The sequence below is a fragment of the Aquarana catesbeiana genome, linkage group LG07 (assembly GCF_042186555.1).
Source record: "Aquarana catesbeiana isolate 2022-GZ linkage group LG07, ASM4218655v1, whole genome shotgun sequence".
Taxonomy (NCBI): Eukaryota; Metazoa; Chordata; class Amphibia; order Anura; family Ranidae; genus Aquarana; species Aquarana catesbeiana.
Window position 1 is genome coordinate 329,168,358 of NC_133330.1, and position 17,244 is coordinate 329,185,601.

General features: G+C 43.1%; 1 protein-coding gene across 4 annotated transcripts in view; it reads left to right on the forward strand.

The window, feature by feature from the left end:
• Positions 1–17,244, forward strand: part of KANK4 (KN motif and ankyrin repeat domains 4) — a 198,019-nt gene that overhangs the window by 68,660 nt on the left and 112,115 nt on the right. For 3 of the 4 annotated variants that reach the window (XM_073593826.1, XM_073593828.1, XM_073593827.1), the window contains one exon: positions 11,644–11,721. In XM_073593826.1, coding sequence (XP_073449927.1) covers positions 11,706–11,721 — 16 coding nt within the window. In that variant the 5' untranslated portion in view covers positions 11,644–11,705. Of the gene's footprint in view, positions 1–3,542; positions 3,596–11,643; positions 11,722–17,244 lie in introns of those variants that run through there. The other variant, XM_073593829.1, reaches the window with a different exon arrangement.

Consider the following 17,244-nt stretch of genomic DNA (forward strand, 5'->3'; position numbering starts at 1 on the left):
GCCAGTGAGCCAATATGGAGAGAGTGGGGGGGGGGGGCCAAGCCACGGCTCTGTGTCTTATGGACGCATAGAGCATGGGCTCAGGAGCGAGCATGCACCAGTGCCCCCTAGGGCAAGCGGCTTTCTCTGGGGGAACTGCTTGAGGAAGAGCTGGGAGGGGACCCGAAAAGAAAAGCCTCAGAGCTGCTCTGTGTAAAACCATCACCACACCTCCTAACTTCTTGAGATGGGAACGAGGGACACCTATTAGCAAAAGTATGTAGGCATAGGACACAGCCCCCTGCCACGCCCCCTTAAAGGAGAATTATACAAAAAAAGATTAGTCAAACCACTACTATTCCTTTATATTGGCTTTTGAAATGTACAAATGCAGCAATTTGGAAATTGGATGAAAGGTTTAGCACTGGGAAACACTTTTTGAAACACAAAAACTGCATTTTATATACAACTATATAGAATAGACTAAAATGAGGGACAAATGAGCAGGAAAGAGGGACAGAGGGACTTTGTTCCAAATCAGGGACAGTCCCTCAAAATCAGGGACAGTTGGGAGCTTTGCATTACACAGTGCAGATAAGTATAACATGTTCGTTTTATTTTTAAACAATGCTTTATTACCACTTTAAGATGGGATCCATAGAAAGTACAGGCCGGCAACTCGACAGCTTCTCTATAGAAAATATTTATTAGAGCATTACAGCAATAACATCATCCAAAAACTGACGCGTTTCGGCCTTAGGCCTTCATCAAAAGCAAGATGGGATATCTATTTTCTTTAGAGAGATTTCCTTCTACTTCCTGCTTTGTCTCTGGGACAGGAAGTGTAGGGAAATCTCCCTGACGGGGCGCAGGCAGAAAAAAAACAAAACCTGATAGAAGTCTTAACATTATCTGAAAACCCCAAAAAAATTGGATTTTAATAGACTTTATATTTTGGCTACAATTGATCAAATTATAGCAGGAAGTCTTTCACAATTTACAGAGTTTCCAGGTCTTAGTCCATCCTAACAATAGTCCGCTGAGAAACTCCCAATTGTGAGAGGGTGATGAAGAAGATTTTTGAGTGTGTTTTTTGCGCCTTATTTCCATTTTTCCGTTTTATACCATTTTTTTTTTGAAGATAAAATACAGCTTCCAGCCAGGCTGCAGCTCCAGATCTGCACTGCATTACTTTGAAGGTATTAACTGCGAACATGAATAATATTCTCAGCATACTAATGTTTGGGGGGTTACTCCAAGCCAGGCATGCTGTCTCTGGTGATTTTTCTGTGTCTGTACAATGTACTATTATAAATACACTGCGGTCTTGCAGTAGAATTCTGTGTGTCTGCAGTTAATCATTAAACAAGCCAATTTTTTTTTTTTTTTCCCATACATAATTTTAACATTTTTCCCATCTTTATTTTCCTGGCATTTGCACCTACTTTTTAAACAACAGAACACAACTGTTTTTCCTAAAGAGTATATAAAAAAAATAAATATTGTTGCAAATTTTAAATCCTTGATCTCATTTTGGCATGACTTGTCCCTGTTATTTGCGGGAGTTGTGGAGTGAATAGGGGGGGGGGGGGGGGGGTTCAATTTGATTTATGCAACGTGGGATTTCAGGTTAAAGGATATGTACAGGTTTGTTTTAAAAAAACAAAAAAAAAAAAAACAAAATAAAAACAAACATGTCATACTTACCTCCTCTGTGCAGTTTGTTTTGCACAGAGTGGCCCCGATCCTCCTCTTCTGGGGTCCCTCAGCGGCACTCCTGGCTTCTCCTCTTCTCGAGAGCTCCGTTGGAGAGCCGCTCTCCCTCTGGGCACTCGTGCGGGACGCTCCCCGTGTCCTGATGCAGGACTCGGCCCCGCCCCCCCCCGCGTCATTGGATATGATTGACAGCAGCAGGAGCCGTATACATTAACAGGGTTCGGCACTAGTACTAATTAGCACTGGTAGGCGTCTTGGTACTAGTGCCAAGCCCTGTTAACGTCTATGATCGCACTAGGATTTGATCTTCACTCCTTGCTATCTCTAGTGATTTTTTTAACTTGGTTCATTCTTATTTAAATAAGGATTAATGAACAGTTTTAAATCCTTCTTTTTATGTTGAGGAAAATGGGGAAACGGACTTCTTCCTTTCTACTGGTAATATCAGGGACTGGGGGGTGGCTACCCGTGGAGGGGGACTTTCACTTTGTTTATTGATAATCAACTTTTGTTCTGTTATATAGACAGGACTTTTTCCTTTTTTTTTTCTTCTTATACTTTTTTGTCCTCATCTAGGTTTAGCACTTTAACTTTTAGGCATTTCCTTTTTACCAATAGATAGAGACAATAACCCAGTTTGGATATGGTTTAACTATCTTCCAAGTGCGATTTTCAGTGTTCCGCTTATTATGGGCATCTGCCCTATTTTAAAATGGTGGATTTTGCATAAGGGGCACTGGGAGCTCAGAGCTGGGCGTTACTGTGTCTGTTGTAGACTATTTATGGCGGTGAATCAGCACGCCGCCCGTGCCTCAGGACGACGTCATCTGTGACGAAACGGCGCAGGGAGGAGCGGCGTGCTGACGTCACTGAGTTAACGCAAAGTCCCCGGAAGCAACGGGCAGCTATTGAGAGCCGGCCAGCTCGACCATTTTTTGACACGCTATTTATATCTATGGCAATTGTAAGTGCAATCTCGTCTTTTAAGCTAATAAACGTTTTAAGGATTTACACTATGGAAGCATTTTTATCCTGACATGGGGACTAACTGACCATTGGCATACACTTGGGAGATCCAGCGAGGAGGAATCTGGGATACTTGCTGCTAAGCACAGAGACCCGGGGCTGGAGAACAAGCCACAGGCATTTTTTGATCTCCCTAACAAGAGATCTATCCAGCCGGTAAGCGGCAGGGATTTTACAGGTGGAGGACCGTTCCTATCTTACCCCCTCACTTCTTCTTGGGTGTCTTGGTCATATGTCACCGTGGATGAATCTGTTGAAGAATCACACATAGATTGTTGCTCTGAGATTGGTGCTGAAGAACATTCTTTCTTCAGAGACACTTAAGAATAAATTGGACACTCAGGGGGTTTAAAGCCCTTTTTCATCCATATGCATGTTTCAATGGTTTTTTTATGTCACAATATCAAACTTTATTTAATCTAGCACAGCTTATTTTTAATTTAAGATTATGCAAAGTGCTTGCCCAGGGTGGAGTTCTCCTTTTTTTAATTCTGCTCATGCAATGACAATAATGGAAAATCTATAGGCACCTAAATTAATGTAATTTTTTTTTTTCCCCCAATAATTAGCTTGCTTTTTTTTTTTCCTAGCGGGGTTCTGTTCTATGTCTTTTTTTTACATACAAACAGTGCTTAGCAGCCTTTCATTATTAGTTCTGCCTGTATATTACTTTCTCCAAAAAAAGAAAATCTTTTATTTGCTTAGCGCTGAAGGTCACTGGTCACCTGACAGAGCCTGTTAATTGGGAGAACACACATAACAGGCTCTTGTACACAGTCCCCCCCCCCCCTCCCCTCATACATTGACTTGCCATGGTATCATCTGCGAGGGTGACAGCAAAAAAAAAAAAGATCGTTTTTACCCAGCCATGCAGGTAGGAGAATTGGAAATATCTGAAGGCATTTTAATTTCTTCTTGAAAATGTGATTTGTGTATTTCCCACCAGAGACCTCCTTCCCCTCTCTGCTCCCAAACTGACTGCATTGCAGACGAAAGCAGAGACAGCTTGGAGCGCAGCGAGGGTTGCGATAGTGTTAATGAGCAGTTGTTAATGTGTTTTTTTTTTTTTTCTTTCTTTTCTTCCTTTGCCTCATTTTAGACTAGATTATGTATTCGTTAGCACAACGGGGCAAGTAATTGCATCTCATTTCTTGTTCCAGTCTCTTTTATGTGGGCTCGTTATATAGGCTATGCTAATTTTTAATGATCTAGTTATGTGACAGCAGGTAGGCATGTTATCCTGAATATCCCATGTGTGATCCTCGGGGGGGTTTGATATTGCAAAATGACACAATTTATCTACCTCCGCAAAAAAAGTTGATCGATATTAATTTTACGCCTTTCAGCTGCATTGTTGGGGAAGGCTCGGGGCGAGCGCGGACTCTGTCATCAGACATCCGACATCCGTGTGCCTTTCCAACACAGGTGCAGCTGATATCTAAAATACACAGAATAAATTACAGAGTGTCGGGCTTCCAAGGAAAATAAGGTGGTTCTTTATGTAAAAGTGCTGCAAGGCTCCCCCCTTGGGGGGGGGGGGGGGATTGGGGTTTTGGGGGGGGGGTGTTGTGCGTTTTGCTTTTTGTGCAGATTTGCATCAAAAGGTCAATGATCACTGTGTGTTTCTCCTGCAGGGGCCTACAGTGCCTTAAAAGTATTCATACCCCTTGAAATGTTCCACATGTTGTGATGTTACAACCAAAAACGTAAATGTATTTTATTGGTATTTTATGTGATAGATCAACACAAAGTGGCTCATAATTGTGAAGTGGAAGGAAAATTATAAATGGTCAATACTTTGTAGAACCTCCTTTCTCTGCAATTACAGCTGCAAGTCTTTTTGGGGATGTCTCTACCAGCTTTGCACATCTAGAGAGTGAAATGTTTGCCCATTCTTCTACTATGCAAAATATAACTCAAGCTCTGTCAGATTGGATGGAGAGCGTCTGCGAACAGCAATTTTCAAGTCTTGCCACAGATTCTCAATTGGATTTAGGTCTGGACTTTGATCTAAACCATTCCATTGTAGCTCTGGCTGTATGTTTTGGGTCGTTGTCCTGCTGGAAGGTGAACCTCCGCCCCAGTCTCAAGTCTTTTGCCGACTCTAACAGGTTTTCTTCTAAGATTGTCCTGTACAGGGGGTCCCCTAGTTACAAACATCCGACTTACAAACGACTCCTACTTACAAACGGAGGGAGAAAACAGGAAGTGAGAGGAAATCTACCCCTAGGAAGGGAAATTTACTCCTGTAAGAGCAATTATGGGGAAAAGGTACCTCCACTGATGCATTATCACCAAGGCTTGTTTCCACAACAACCCAAATTTTTCAAAATCCAATTGTCATTGGGACAGAAAGTGAGGTGAAATCTTCTGAACAGGGGCACAGACAGCAAAACAAATGTTACAGGGGTGTTAACCCTTCCCTATGCTATCCAAAAAGCTTAAAAATAGTTTTTTTGGCTGGAGCTACACTTAAAAAATGTACCTGTTTCGACTTACAAACAGATTCAACTTAAGAACAAACCTACAGTCCCTAACTTGTTTGTAACCCGGGGACCCCCTGTATTTGGCTCCATCCATCTTCCCATCAACTCTGATCAGCTTCCCTGTCCCCCCTGAAGAAAAGCATCCCCACAACATGATGCTGCCACCACCATGTTTCACGGTGGGGATGGTGTGTTCAGGGTGATGTACAGTGTTTTTTTCTTTCTTGCTACACATAGCGTTTTGCTTTTAGGTAAAAAATGTTGGTCTCATCTGACCAGAGCACCTTCTTCCACATGTTTGCTGTGTCCCCCACATGGCTTCTCACAAACTGTAAACAGGACTTCTTATGAATTTCTTTCACCAATGTCTTTCTTCTTGCCACTCTTCCATAAAGGGCAGATTTGTGGAGAACACGACTAATAGTTGTCCTGTGGACAGATTCTCCCACCTGAGCTGTGGATCTCTGCATCTCCTCCAGAGTTCCCATGGGCCTCTTGGCTGCTTCTCTGATGAATGCTCTCCTTGCCCGGCCGGTCAGTTTAGGTGGACGGCCATGTCTTGGTAGGTTTGCAGTTGTGCCATACTCTTTTCATTTTCAGATAATGGATTGAACAGAGCTCCACGAGATGTTCAAAGCTTGGAATATTTTTTTATAACCTAACCCTGCTTTAAACTTCTCCACAACTTTATCCCTGACCTGTCTTGTGTGTTCCTTGGCCTTCATGATGCTGTTTGTTCACTAAGGTTCTCTAACAAACCTCTAAGGGCTTCACAGAACAGCCATATTTATATTTATATATAAATATATTATATTTATATTTCACACACAGGTGGACTCTATTTACTAATTGGGTGACATCTGAAGGCAATTGATTCCACTAGATTTTAGTTAGGGGTATCAGAGTAAAGGGGGCTGAATACAAATGCACGCTACAATTTTCACATATTTATTTGTAAAAACTTTTGAAAAGCATTTATCATTTTCCTTCCACTTCACAATTATGTGCCATTTTGTGTTGGTCCATCACATAAAATCCCAATAAAATACATTTACGTTTTTGGTTGTAACATGACAAAATGTGGAAAGTTTTAGGGGTGTGAATACTTTTTCAAGGCACTGTAGGTATAATGGTCTGTTAAATGATTGCCTTTCGTTTTGTAGTACCTGGCCCAATTTTGTTGCTACGTTTTGCAGTTTGTAAAACTTTAACATGGAAACTTGGGTTTTTGGAAAGTTGGGGGTGGGTGGAAAAAAAAAAAAAAACGAGGCGAATAGACAAACGGTGCCACAATGAGAAGTTTCCTTTGTGGGGAAAACATTATTACAGCGGGTGTAAGGCCTGATTCACAACTATGCGTTTTTTGTTTTTTTTTTTTAGTGCTTTTTGCATTTTGCAGATTTGCATTACAGTCCATTTAACATGGTTTCCTATGGAACACGTTCTGTATTGCAAATCTGCAAAATGCATAGGTATGAATCAGGCCTAATGCCCTGTACACACAAGCGGACTTTGTCGACCGGACTGGTCCGATGGACAATCCGACCGTGTGTGGGCTTCATTGGACCTTCAGCGGACTTTTTCGGTCGAAAATCTGATGGACTTTAGATTTGGAACATGTTTCAAATCTTTACATCAGAACTCCGCCGGACCCAGTTCCTATCGAGAAATCCGCTCGTCTGTATGCTAGTCCGACATTCCACCCACACAGCTCATGCAAGAACAGAGCAGTAAAGCTCCTACTGCATTATGGGTGCTATAGCTTTGAAACTTGGTTCAGACCTAGTGAAAAGGAACAGAAGCTACCTAGAGCAGTTGTCTCCAAACTGTGGCCCACAGCCCAGATGACCCTTTGATGGGTTTTTTTTTTTTTTTGGGCCCATGGGTCTTCCAACTGATAAGGCACAATTCCACCAACTGACACCAATGGTGAGACACTATTCCACTAACTGACACCAACAGTTGGGCATAGTTCCTCCCCACAACAATAGGGTATTATTTCTTCCACTGGCACCATTCCTTCCAGTGATGCCAACGACTTATTTCAGGTACTTGTATCGCGCTGTCAACTTACACATTGCTTTACATATACATTATACATTCACATCAGTCCCTACCCTCAAGGACCTTACAATCTAAGGTCCCTAACTCACAATCATACACATTCTAGGGGACAATTTAGACAGGATCCAATTAACCTCCCAGCATGTCTTTGGAGTGTGGGAGGAAACCGGAGTACCCGGAGGAAACCCACGCAGGCACAAACTCCAGGCAGGTAGTGTCCTGGTTGGGATTCGAACCAGCGACTCTTTTGCTGCTAGGCGGAAGTGATAACCACTACACCACTGTGTTATGGGGCGTACGCACGGTCGGACTTTTGGACCGGACTGGTCTGACGGACGCCGACGGACCAAATCCGGCGGACAATCCGACCGTGTGTGGGCTTCACCGGACCTTCAGCGGACTTTTCCAGTCGCAAATCTGACGGACTTTAGATTTGGAACATGCTTCAAATCTTTACGTCGTAACTCCGCCGGACCCAGAAATCCCCTCGTCTGTGTGCTAGTCCGACGGACGAAAACCGACGCTAGGGCAGCTATTGGCTACTGGCTATCAACTTCCTTATTTTAGTCCGGTGTACGTCATCACGTACGAATCCGTCGGACTTTGGTGCGATCGTGTGTAGGCAAGTCCGGTCGTTAGAAAGTCCGCTGGAAGTCCGTCAAAAGTCCGCTGGAAAGTCTGTCGGGCCAGTCCGGTCGAAAAGTCCGCCCGTGTGTACGCAGCATTAGTTATTTATACAACTGGGTACAGTAGTATAGGAGGGTCTCAGAGTGTGTGTGTGTGGTTGTATCACTATGGTCATGGCAGGCAGGCCATGGATGATGCTGTTTTTCTTTCCTGCAACCTGTGGCTGAAATCACTCGATTTCCCCCCTCAACAGTCAGTGTTCTGCCAGCGGGGGGGTGGGGGGAGCAGGGAGCTGCCCTAGCTGGGAGAATGCAGTGATTCTTGCTAGTGGCTATAGCAGGGTGGATAAAAATACATTTTTATTTTTTTTTAATCCGTTTTTTTTTGTTTTTTATTTAAATCAAACTTTTTGGATTTTTATCAAAATTATTTTGCTAAAAATGCTTTTGGAGTAAAAGTCTAAAGATAGTATTCTATTTAAAGAGGAACTGCAGTCTGCTCACATAATTTGTAATAAAAACATCTTTGCCATTCTGAAGCTTCCCTCCAATCACTTTGCATATTATTTTATATATACTGTGATTCTGTATGTATCCAAATATGCTGCAGAAATCTCCCTCCACTAAGTCTGGCTGCATCCATTTTAACTGTGGGCAGCTGAAGCTGCCGCCTGTTCACTTCCTGGATTTACACAGACACACGCCTCCAGCTCTCATTGGCCCTCTTGTGACCCCCCCCCTCCCTTCTTGGCAAACTCTCATGAGAGAGAGAGCTGTACATGATGTCATAAGCCTAGGCCACACCTCCCAACATTTTGAGATGGGAATGAGGGACACCTATTGGCAAATGTATGTAGGCATATGACACGCCCCCTGCCACACCCCCTTAAAGGCGAATTAACCAAAAAAAAGGGTAATTAATTCAACAAGGGCTTTTTTTTTTTTTACCACTACTATTCCTTTAAATTGGCTTTTAAAATGTACAAATGCAACAGTTTAGAATTTGGATGAAAGGTTTAGCACTGGGAACACTTTTTGAAAGATAAAAAGAGCATTTTATATACAGCTATATAGATCAGACCAAAATGAGGGACAAATGAGGAGGAAAGAGGGACAGAGGGACATTGCACCAAATCAGGGACAGTCCCTCAATATCAGGGACAGTTGGGAGCTATGCTAGGCTAATGACCAGACAAGAAACAGGAAGTGGGCTGTATAAGGTATTTACTGGCAGGAAGAAAATGTTTTACTATCCAAAGGTAAAACAACAACAAGGGCAGAAGATTTATTAGATGGAAAGATGAAAAAATGACGGAAGTTACACTTTAAGATAATCATTTTTTTTTATTCAGCATGGAATGGAGCTTAGTTATGTAGCATGAGTCTGTATATTGTGCAATATTTAAATTTTTGGTAAACTCATTCAATGAATCCAAGCTCTGCAAGCTGAGATAACATGCACTGCATTGATGCATTCACACAGTAACCATGAGATAAAACAAAGTTCAGGAATATTCCTTTATCCCATTGTTTTGCAAATCTATGTACACTACAAACTGTGTAATTGAATCACTTCTGATATCGCTGTTTTACTAACCTGACCGCTTATTATTCTTAATAGGAAACCTGCATTTTCTTTGCAAATATTAAATATTCTAACTACCAGCAGGAATAAGTCCTTACATTTAAAGAGCGCCTGTCATTTCAGATCCATCATCCATCCAATCACCTGCTGCCGCCATGTCCCTCCCCTTGTTGTGTCCCTGCCGCATCACCAGCCGTCCCATTAAAGTGAATGGGACTGTCGGTGAGCCAACAGCGGGTCAGAGGAGGAGCCAACAGCGGGTCAGAGAAGGAGCCGCTGTGGGACAGAGATAACAGTTGCTCTTTAAAAATTATGATTTAATCGTGATTTAAATCTTCTTGATTTAAATCAAATCCACCCTAGGGTATAGCCGCTGGCAATAATCTCATGCAAAAATCTGACGTACCGTTTGTACTCAACTCGATCAATGGATTGCATACCTCCCAACATTTTGAGATTGAATGAGGGACATCTACTAACAAATGTATGTAGGCATAGGACACGCCCCCTGCCACACCCCCTTAAAGGAGAATTAACCCATAAAAAAAAGGTTAATTAAATCCACAAGTGCTTTTTTTAACCACTACTATTCCTTTATATTGGCTTTTAAAATATACAAATAGAGTTGGGAACAGGGGACACCTATTATCAAAAGTATGTAGGCATAGGACACACCTCCTGCCACGCCCTCTTAAAGGAGAATTACGCAAAAAAAAGATTTGTTAAACCACTACTATTCCTTTATATTGGCTTTTGAAATGTACAAATGCAGCAATTTAGAATTTGGATGAAAGGTTTAGCGCTGGAAAACACTTTTTGAAAGATAAAAAGTGCATTTTATATACAACTATATAGATCAGACCAAAATGAGGAGGAATAAGGGACAGAGGGACATTGCTCCAAGTCAATGACAGTCCCTCGAAATCAGGGACAGTCCCTTGAAATCCGGGACAGTTGGGAGGTATGGGATTGTCTTTGGATACAATCAGCCTGCCCATAGATGGTTCGATTCTCGGCTGGTCCCTGCTGAACTGGCTGAGGATTCGAACATCTATGGCCATCTTAAAGCAGACAAGCACAATTGGATATGCTGGCTCTATACAAGCAGACTTGTTTATTTCCTTCACTTTGATTCATTCGCTTATTCTTCTGAATACCCGGGAGGTGAGACATTTGCCATCGGAGTCAGTGTGACATGTGGGGGCTGCTGGATAAAGGCTGCCAAAACCCGGACAGGACGTCACAAACACGCGCCCTGCAGCTGGAACGGGCTGTTCTACCGACTTTATTTTCTTTTATACATAGCAATTATTTCCATACAATTGGGCACCTGTTGAGCATTTCATTGCAGGCTTTTCTCCTGGCTGGAAGAGATTTGTAGGTGGAAGCTAGGAGGACAACCTGGTCTTCTATTGGCTGTGTTCATGTTCCATTGTGTTTCGAAGCCTTAGAGGCTCTTAAAATATCACCGTTGCATACAAACAAGCGTCAGTGGAGGACAAAGCCAATCGATTCTCCGGGAACAAATGTAACCATGGATAAAAAGTGGAGGGAAGAAAATGTTGTTGCCTTCAACATCCACTTATGCCGCGTACACACGATCGGAAATGCCGCCAGCAAAACTCCGATGAGAGCTTTTTTGTTGGAAAACGCGACCGTGCGTATGGTTCCATCGGTCTTTTGCTGGCGGAATTCCAGCCAGCAAAAGATTGAGAGCAGGCTCTCTATTTTACAGTTCCTATCCGAAAATGCGATCGTCTGTATGCAATTCGGATGCGCAAAATCCCTACGCATGCTCGGAAGCATTGAACTTCATTTTCTCGGCTCGTCGTAGTGTTGTACGTCACCGTGTTCTTGACGGTCGAAAATTCAGAGAACTTTTTTGTGACCGTGTGTATGCAAGACAAGCTTGATCGGAATTCCGTCCCAAAAACCATCCAAGTTTTTTCTGACGGAAATTCCGCTCCTGTGTACGCGGCATAAGGGTTCATCTGTCATTTCTCTATTGAAGGGTAGAGATGTGATGGCTTGCTGTGCTTAGCCCTGGACCTGGGAGGAAGGGTACCCGGGTTGTCCACAGAAACCAATACGAGACTATAAAAATAATTTTTTTTTTTTTTTTAATAGGCAGTTTAATTAATTTTATTTTTAATTCTTCTAGGTTTGATACCACCTACCGTGGATGAAGATTCTTAAATAATCTTGTGGCAATACAGCTCAAATATGGAGACAACAAATGGTATGGGAAATTTGTTTTTGTTTAGAAAAGGAATATTGTCGTAATGAAAAAATGTACATAGAAAATGTAGTTCATTGCAAGAAAATGGGGTTAAAGCTGAACTCCAGGCAAATGGCAAAATGTACAAATAAAATACACAAGTGAAACACCGTACATATGAGGGATGTTTTACGTGCCAAAGGATTTGCATTTGTGTCCAGTATTCTTGAGATTTAAGGATTGTTCATTTTAGGGGTTTAGGGGCAGCATTTTTACCCCCCCCCCCCCTAAGCTGCTACCCTTTTAGCTGCAGAGGCAGCAGATGGGGTTGTACACATGTCCTGGGTGCGATTATTTTTTTTTTTTTAATTAATTTATTTTTGAGACAGAGCTTTCTTTTGGTGGTATACACTTTAATCACTAATGTATTTTTTTTTTATATTTTGCTATATAAACAAAAAAAGATCAAGAATTTTGAGAAAAGTTTTTCATAGTTTCTGTTATAAAATTTTGCAAATAGGTAATTTTTCTTCTTCACGGATGTGTGCTGATGAGGCTGCACTGATGTGCGCTGATGAGACTGCACTGATGTGCGCTGATGAGGCTGCACTGATGTGTGATGATGAAGTTGCACTGATGGGCGTCAATGAGACTGCACTGATGGGCGTCAATGAGGCTGCACTGATGTGCACTGATGAAGCTGCACTGATGGGCGCTGATGAGGCTGCACTGATGGGCGCTGATGAGGCTGCACTGATGGGCGCTGATGAGACTGCACTGATGGGTGCTGATGAGGCTGCACTAATGTGTGCTGATTGCCATTAATGAGGCTGCACTGATGTTTGCTGATGAGGATGTACTGATGTTTGCTGATGAGGCTGCACTGATGGGCATTAATGAGGCTGCACTGATGGGCATTAATGAGGCTGCACTGATGGGCATTGATGAGGCTGCACTGATGGGCATTGATGAGGCTGCACTGATGGGCATTGATGAGGCTGCACTGATGTTTGCTGATGAGGCTGCACTGATGGGCATTGATGAGGCTGCACTGATGGGCATTGATGAGGCTGCACTGAGGGCATTGATGAGGCTGCACTGATGGGCATTGATGAGGCTGCACTGATGTTTGCTGATGAGGCTGCACTGATGGGCATTAATGAGGCTGCACTGATGTTTGCTGATGAGGCTGCACTGATGTGCACTGATGGGGCTGCGCTGAAAGTCAGGGCACTAATGTACACTGATGGGGCTGCACTGATAGTCAGGGCACTGATGATGAGTGCCCTGATTATCGGTGTAAACAATGTACTGTCAGCCTTGCTGGTTATCGGCTCCCCTTACCTCACACAGAGACAACATTTGAGGAAAGGACTGCTGATCACATGGTAAAGAGCCACTGTGATTGGCCCTTTACCGCGATCTGTGATCAGCTGTGTCCACAGGACACAGTTGTCACAGAGCGCTCCCCAGGGGGCGCACGTAAGGCGTGGTTCTGGGAGGAGTTCCATGGATGCCGTTGCAGAACTGGAGAGCTGCGCTGTAGCGTCTTTTGGTTATGGCACGGGTGGGAAGGGGTTAATGCTTTCCAGACATCTCCATCTCAAATGTGCTGTAAATGCCATAGGGGGTGACGGTGGTGCATTTACATTGACATGAATGGAGACGTCTGGAGAGCAGTAAAGCCACGCAAGACGTTGGCACGACGCAACGTGAAAACGATGCAAACTCGACCATGTGAACAATGCTGTCCACTGCAATGCACCTAATTGATATAGAGCGTTGACACGTGCTTGTGTGAACTTAGCTTTAGCAGCAGCAGACTGATGAGCTCATTTCTCTGTCACTCTGCTCTCTTCCCCTATCAGCATAAGGGCTCTTTCACACGGACGTGTCCATGTACGGAGCCCGCTCTGCTTAGCAGGGGATCGCTCCGTCGATCCCCGCTGAGCAGGCAGATGACAGGTCCGTCGCTGCACACTGTGCAGCGACGGACCTGTCAGAGTGTCGCTCTCCCCTATGGGGGATTGTATGAAGACGGACCGTAGAGTCCGTCGTCATCCGATCCGCAGCCGGATGGAAAAGTAGGTTTTCCTCCGTTACATTTTTTCGAATCGGAGCAGGTCGGATGTCAGCGGACATGTCACCGCTGACATCCGACGGTCCATAGAGGTCTATGGAGCGTCCGTTCAGGTCCGCCTGAAAAACTGACAGGCGGACCTGAACGGATCATTCGTGTGAAAGGGGCCTAACATTCTTCTTTTTTAGAATAACCAACAGAACAAGGTTCTATTCAACATGTTTTGCACTTGGTACAGCACTTTTTCAAAGATACCTTCAAGAAAGCGCTGTGCCTAGTGCAAAATATGTCAGATTAGCACTTGTTCCTGCTAGCTATTTTAATAAAGAAAGAATATTATTTTGCATTTTGATTAGGGTTGCACCAATACTGATACTAGTATCGGTGCCGATACCAAGCATTTGCACAATTACTTGTACTTGTGCAAATGCTCCGATGCCTAATCTGATATCTGAGCAGTCAGATGATCGGTGCAGCGGTGGGGGGAGTTACAAGCACCGATCTCTCTGTATAGATTTCAATAAAGCCTGACAGTCACTTCTCCTCCTCCCCCTGTGGCTTTCAGCTGCTTTATTGAAATTAATACTGGGAGATCGGTGCTTGTAACGCCCCCACCGCCGCACCGATCATCCCTGACTGTCCCCTGTGTCCTTCTCCGTTTCCTCCTGCGTGCTCCTCCGCCTCTTCTGTCCTCCTCCAGTCTCCCTCCACTTCCCCTCCATGTCTTTCTGTGCTCCTCCCCTGCTTCCCCTCCGCCCCGCCTCCGCTCCCCAACTATCCTACTCCGGTCCCCCCGTCCCAGATCTGTCAGGATGTAGAGCGGAGGAAGAAGCCAGTAAATCTGTCATTTACCGGCTCCTTCCTTTTTCTGAATGCACAGTCAGTGATCACTGACTTTGTCCATTCATAACTAAGCAGAGTAAACTGTGATTACGATGTCTCCGTTTATGAATGGAGAGGAGCCTCTGTATTTTGTCCATTCATTTTTAGTGCAGCTGAGGCTGCAGAGAAAGGGACTGGGGAATCTGTGTTTTCAGTCCCTTTCTCTGTCTCAAAGGGGAGATGTCAGGGGTCTGTGTAGAACCCTGATATCTCACCAAAGCCCCCCCCCACACCTCCCAACAGGGTTGATGGGAAAAATTGTAATAAATAAATATTTAAGTAAAATCGTAAAAATATAAAAAAAATTAATAAAAAACAACTGACACTGTCCACCCCGACCCCTCCCCCCCCCCCCCCCGGACAAAAGAAAGCATTGTAAAAAAAATAACAAAAAATATAAATTGTAGAAAAATTGTAGAAAAAAATTGTAGAAAAATAATAAATAAAATGGAAAAAATAAAATTGTAAACATAAAATAAAAATAAAAACTACTGACACAGTCCACTCCTCATCAGTGCCAACTATCAGTGTCCATCAGTGCTGCATATTAGTGTTACTGTCACATGACATTAAAAAAAGTATCGGTAATTGGTATCGGCGAGTACTTGGGAAAAAAGAGGATCAGCACTTGTACTCGGTCCTAAAGTGGTATCGGTGCAACCCTAATCTTGATGTACGGCATCCCTGGTGCAGATACAATGAATTTCTTTGGTTGAGACAAGCCAGCATCTGAGCTATAATTGTGGAGTGTGGAGCCTGATGTTGCCTGGAGCAGCATGCGAAATATTTGACATTGGATGGAGTTACTGCTTGCAACTAAAAATACATTTTATAATGTCTTAATAACTTACAGGGCTGTATTAAATTGTGCCTGGAGTTCTGCTTTAAAATGACCCTTAGCTACCCTGAAAGCTTCACGGAGTTCTGTCTTTTATTACTTAGGGTAAAGTGACCAATTAATATGCCCTTGCAGTGCAAAGTAAGAGGTCGCGTAACGACCCCCTCCACAACACCATAGTGTTGGCCTACATAGGAAAAGGGACAAAGTAGCTTAAACAATGTTTAAAAAGAAAAAAAGATTCAACTTGGGCAATCAGTAAGTTACCAAGGCTTAAAAAGAGGGGAGAAGCCCCTCGAAACACATTGCCGAGGTTGTGACAGACTCCGGATATCCTGACTGGGTATCTCCCCCAAAAATCTGCTTCCCAAGCACTGGAACACAAGACCAGTGAATCTCTCTATAGTTACCCCAAGAACTAGGCAATACCAGTTTTGGAGTAAACCAGAATAAGAACTGTTTATTTGAAAACTCACAGAGAATTTATACTCCATAGGAGGACACACCCCCCCCCCCTCCTGATCATATTGCCTAATACAACCCCTGGCAAAAATTATAGAATCACCAGTCCCTGAGGATGTTCCTTCAGTTGTTTCTTGTTGTAGAAAAAAAGCAGATCACAGACATGGCCAAAAACTAAAGGCATTTCAAATGGCAACTTTCTGGCTTTAAGAAACACTAAAAGAAATCAAGAAAATTAATTGTGGTGGCCAGTAACAGTTAGATTTATAGAACAAGCACAGGGAATAAATTATGGAATCACTCAATTCTGAGCAAAAAATTATGGAATCACGAAAAACAAACAAACAAAATAACACTCCAACACATCACTAGTACTTTGTTGCACCACCTCTGGCTTTTATAACTGCTTGCAGCCTCTGAGGCATTGACTTAATGAGTGATAAACAGTATTCTTCATCAATCTGGCTCCAGCCTTCTCTGATTGCTGTTGCCAAATCATCTTTGCAGGTTGGAGCCTTGTCATGGACCATTTTCTTTAACTTCCACCACAGATTTTCAATTGGATTGAGATCCGGACTGTTTCCAGGCCATGACATTGACCTTATATGTCTTCAAGGAATTTTTTTCACAGTTTTTGCTCTATGGCAGGATGCATTATCATCTTGATAAATGATTTCATCATCCCCAAACATCCTTTCAATAGATGGGATAAGAAAAGTGTCCAAAATTTCAATGTAAACCTGTGCATTTATTGAAGATTTAATGACAGCCATCTCCCCAGTGCCTTTACCTGACATGCAGCCCCATATCATAATTGACTGTGGAAATTTGCATGTTTTCTTCAGACAGTCATCTGCATAAATCTCATTGGAACGACACCAAACAAAAGTTCCAGCATCATCACCTTGCCCAATGCAGATTCGAGATTCATCACTGAATATGACTTTCATCCAATCATCCACAGTCCACGATTGCCTTTCCTTAGCCCATTGTAACCTTGTTTTTTTGTGTTTAGGTGTTAGAGATGGCTTTCCTTTAGCTTTTCTGTATGTAAATCCCATTTCCTTTAGGCGGTTTCTTACAGTTCGGTCACAGATGTTGACTCCAGTTTCCTCCCATTTGTTCCTCATTTGTTTTGTTGTACATTTTCTGTTTTCAAGGCATATTGCTTTAAGTTTTCTGTCTTGACGCTTTGATGTCTTCCTTGGTCTACCAGTATGCTTGCCTTTAACCACCTTCCCATGTTGTTTGTATTTGGTCCATGTTTTAGACACAGCCGACT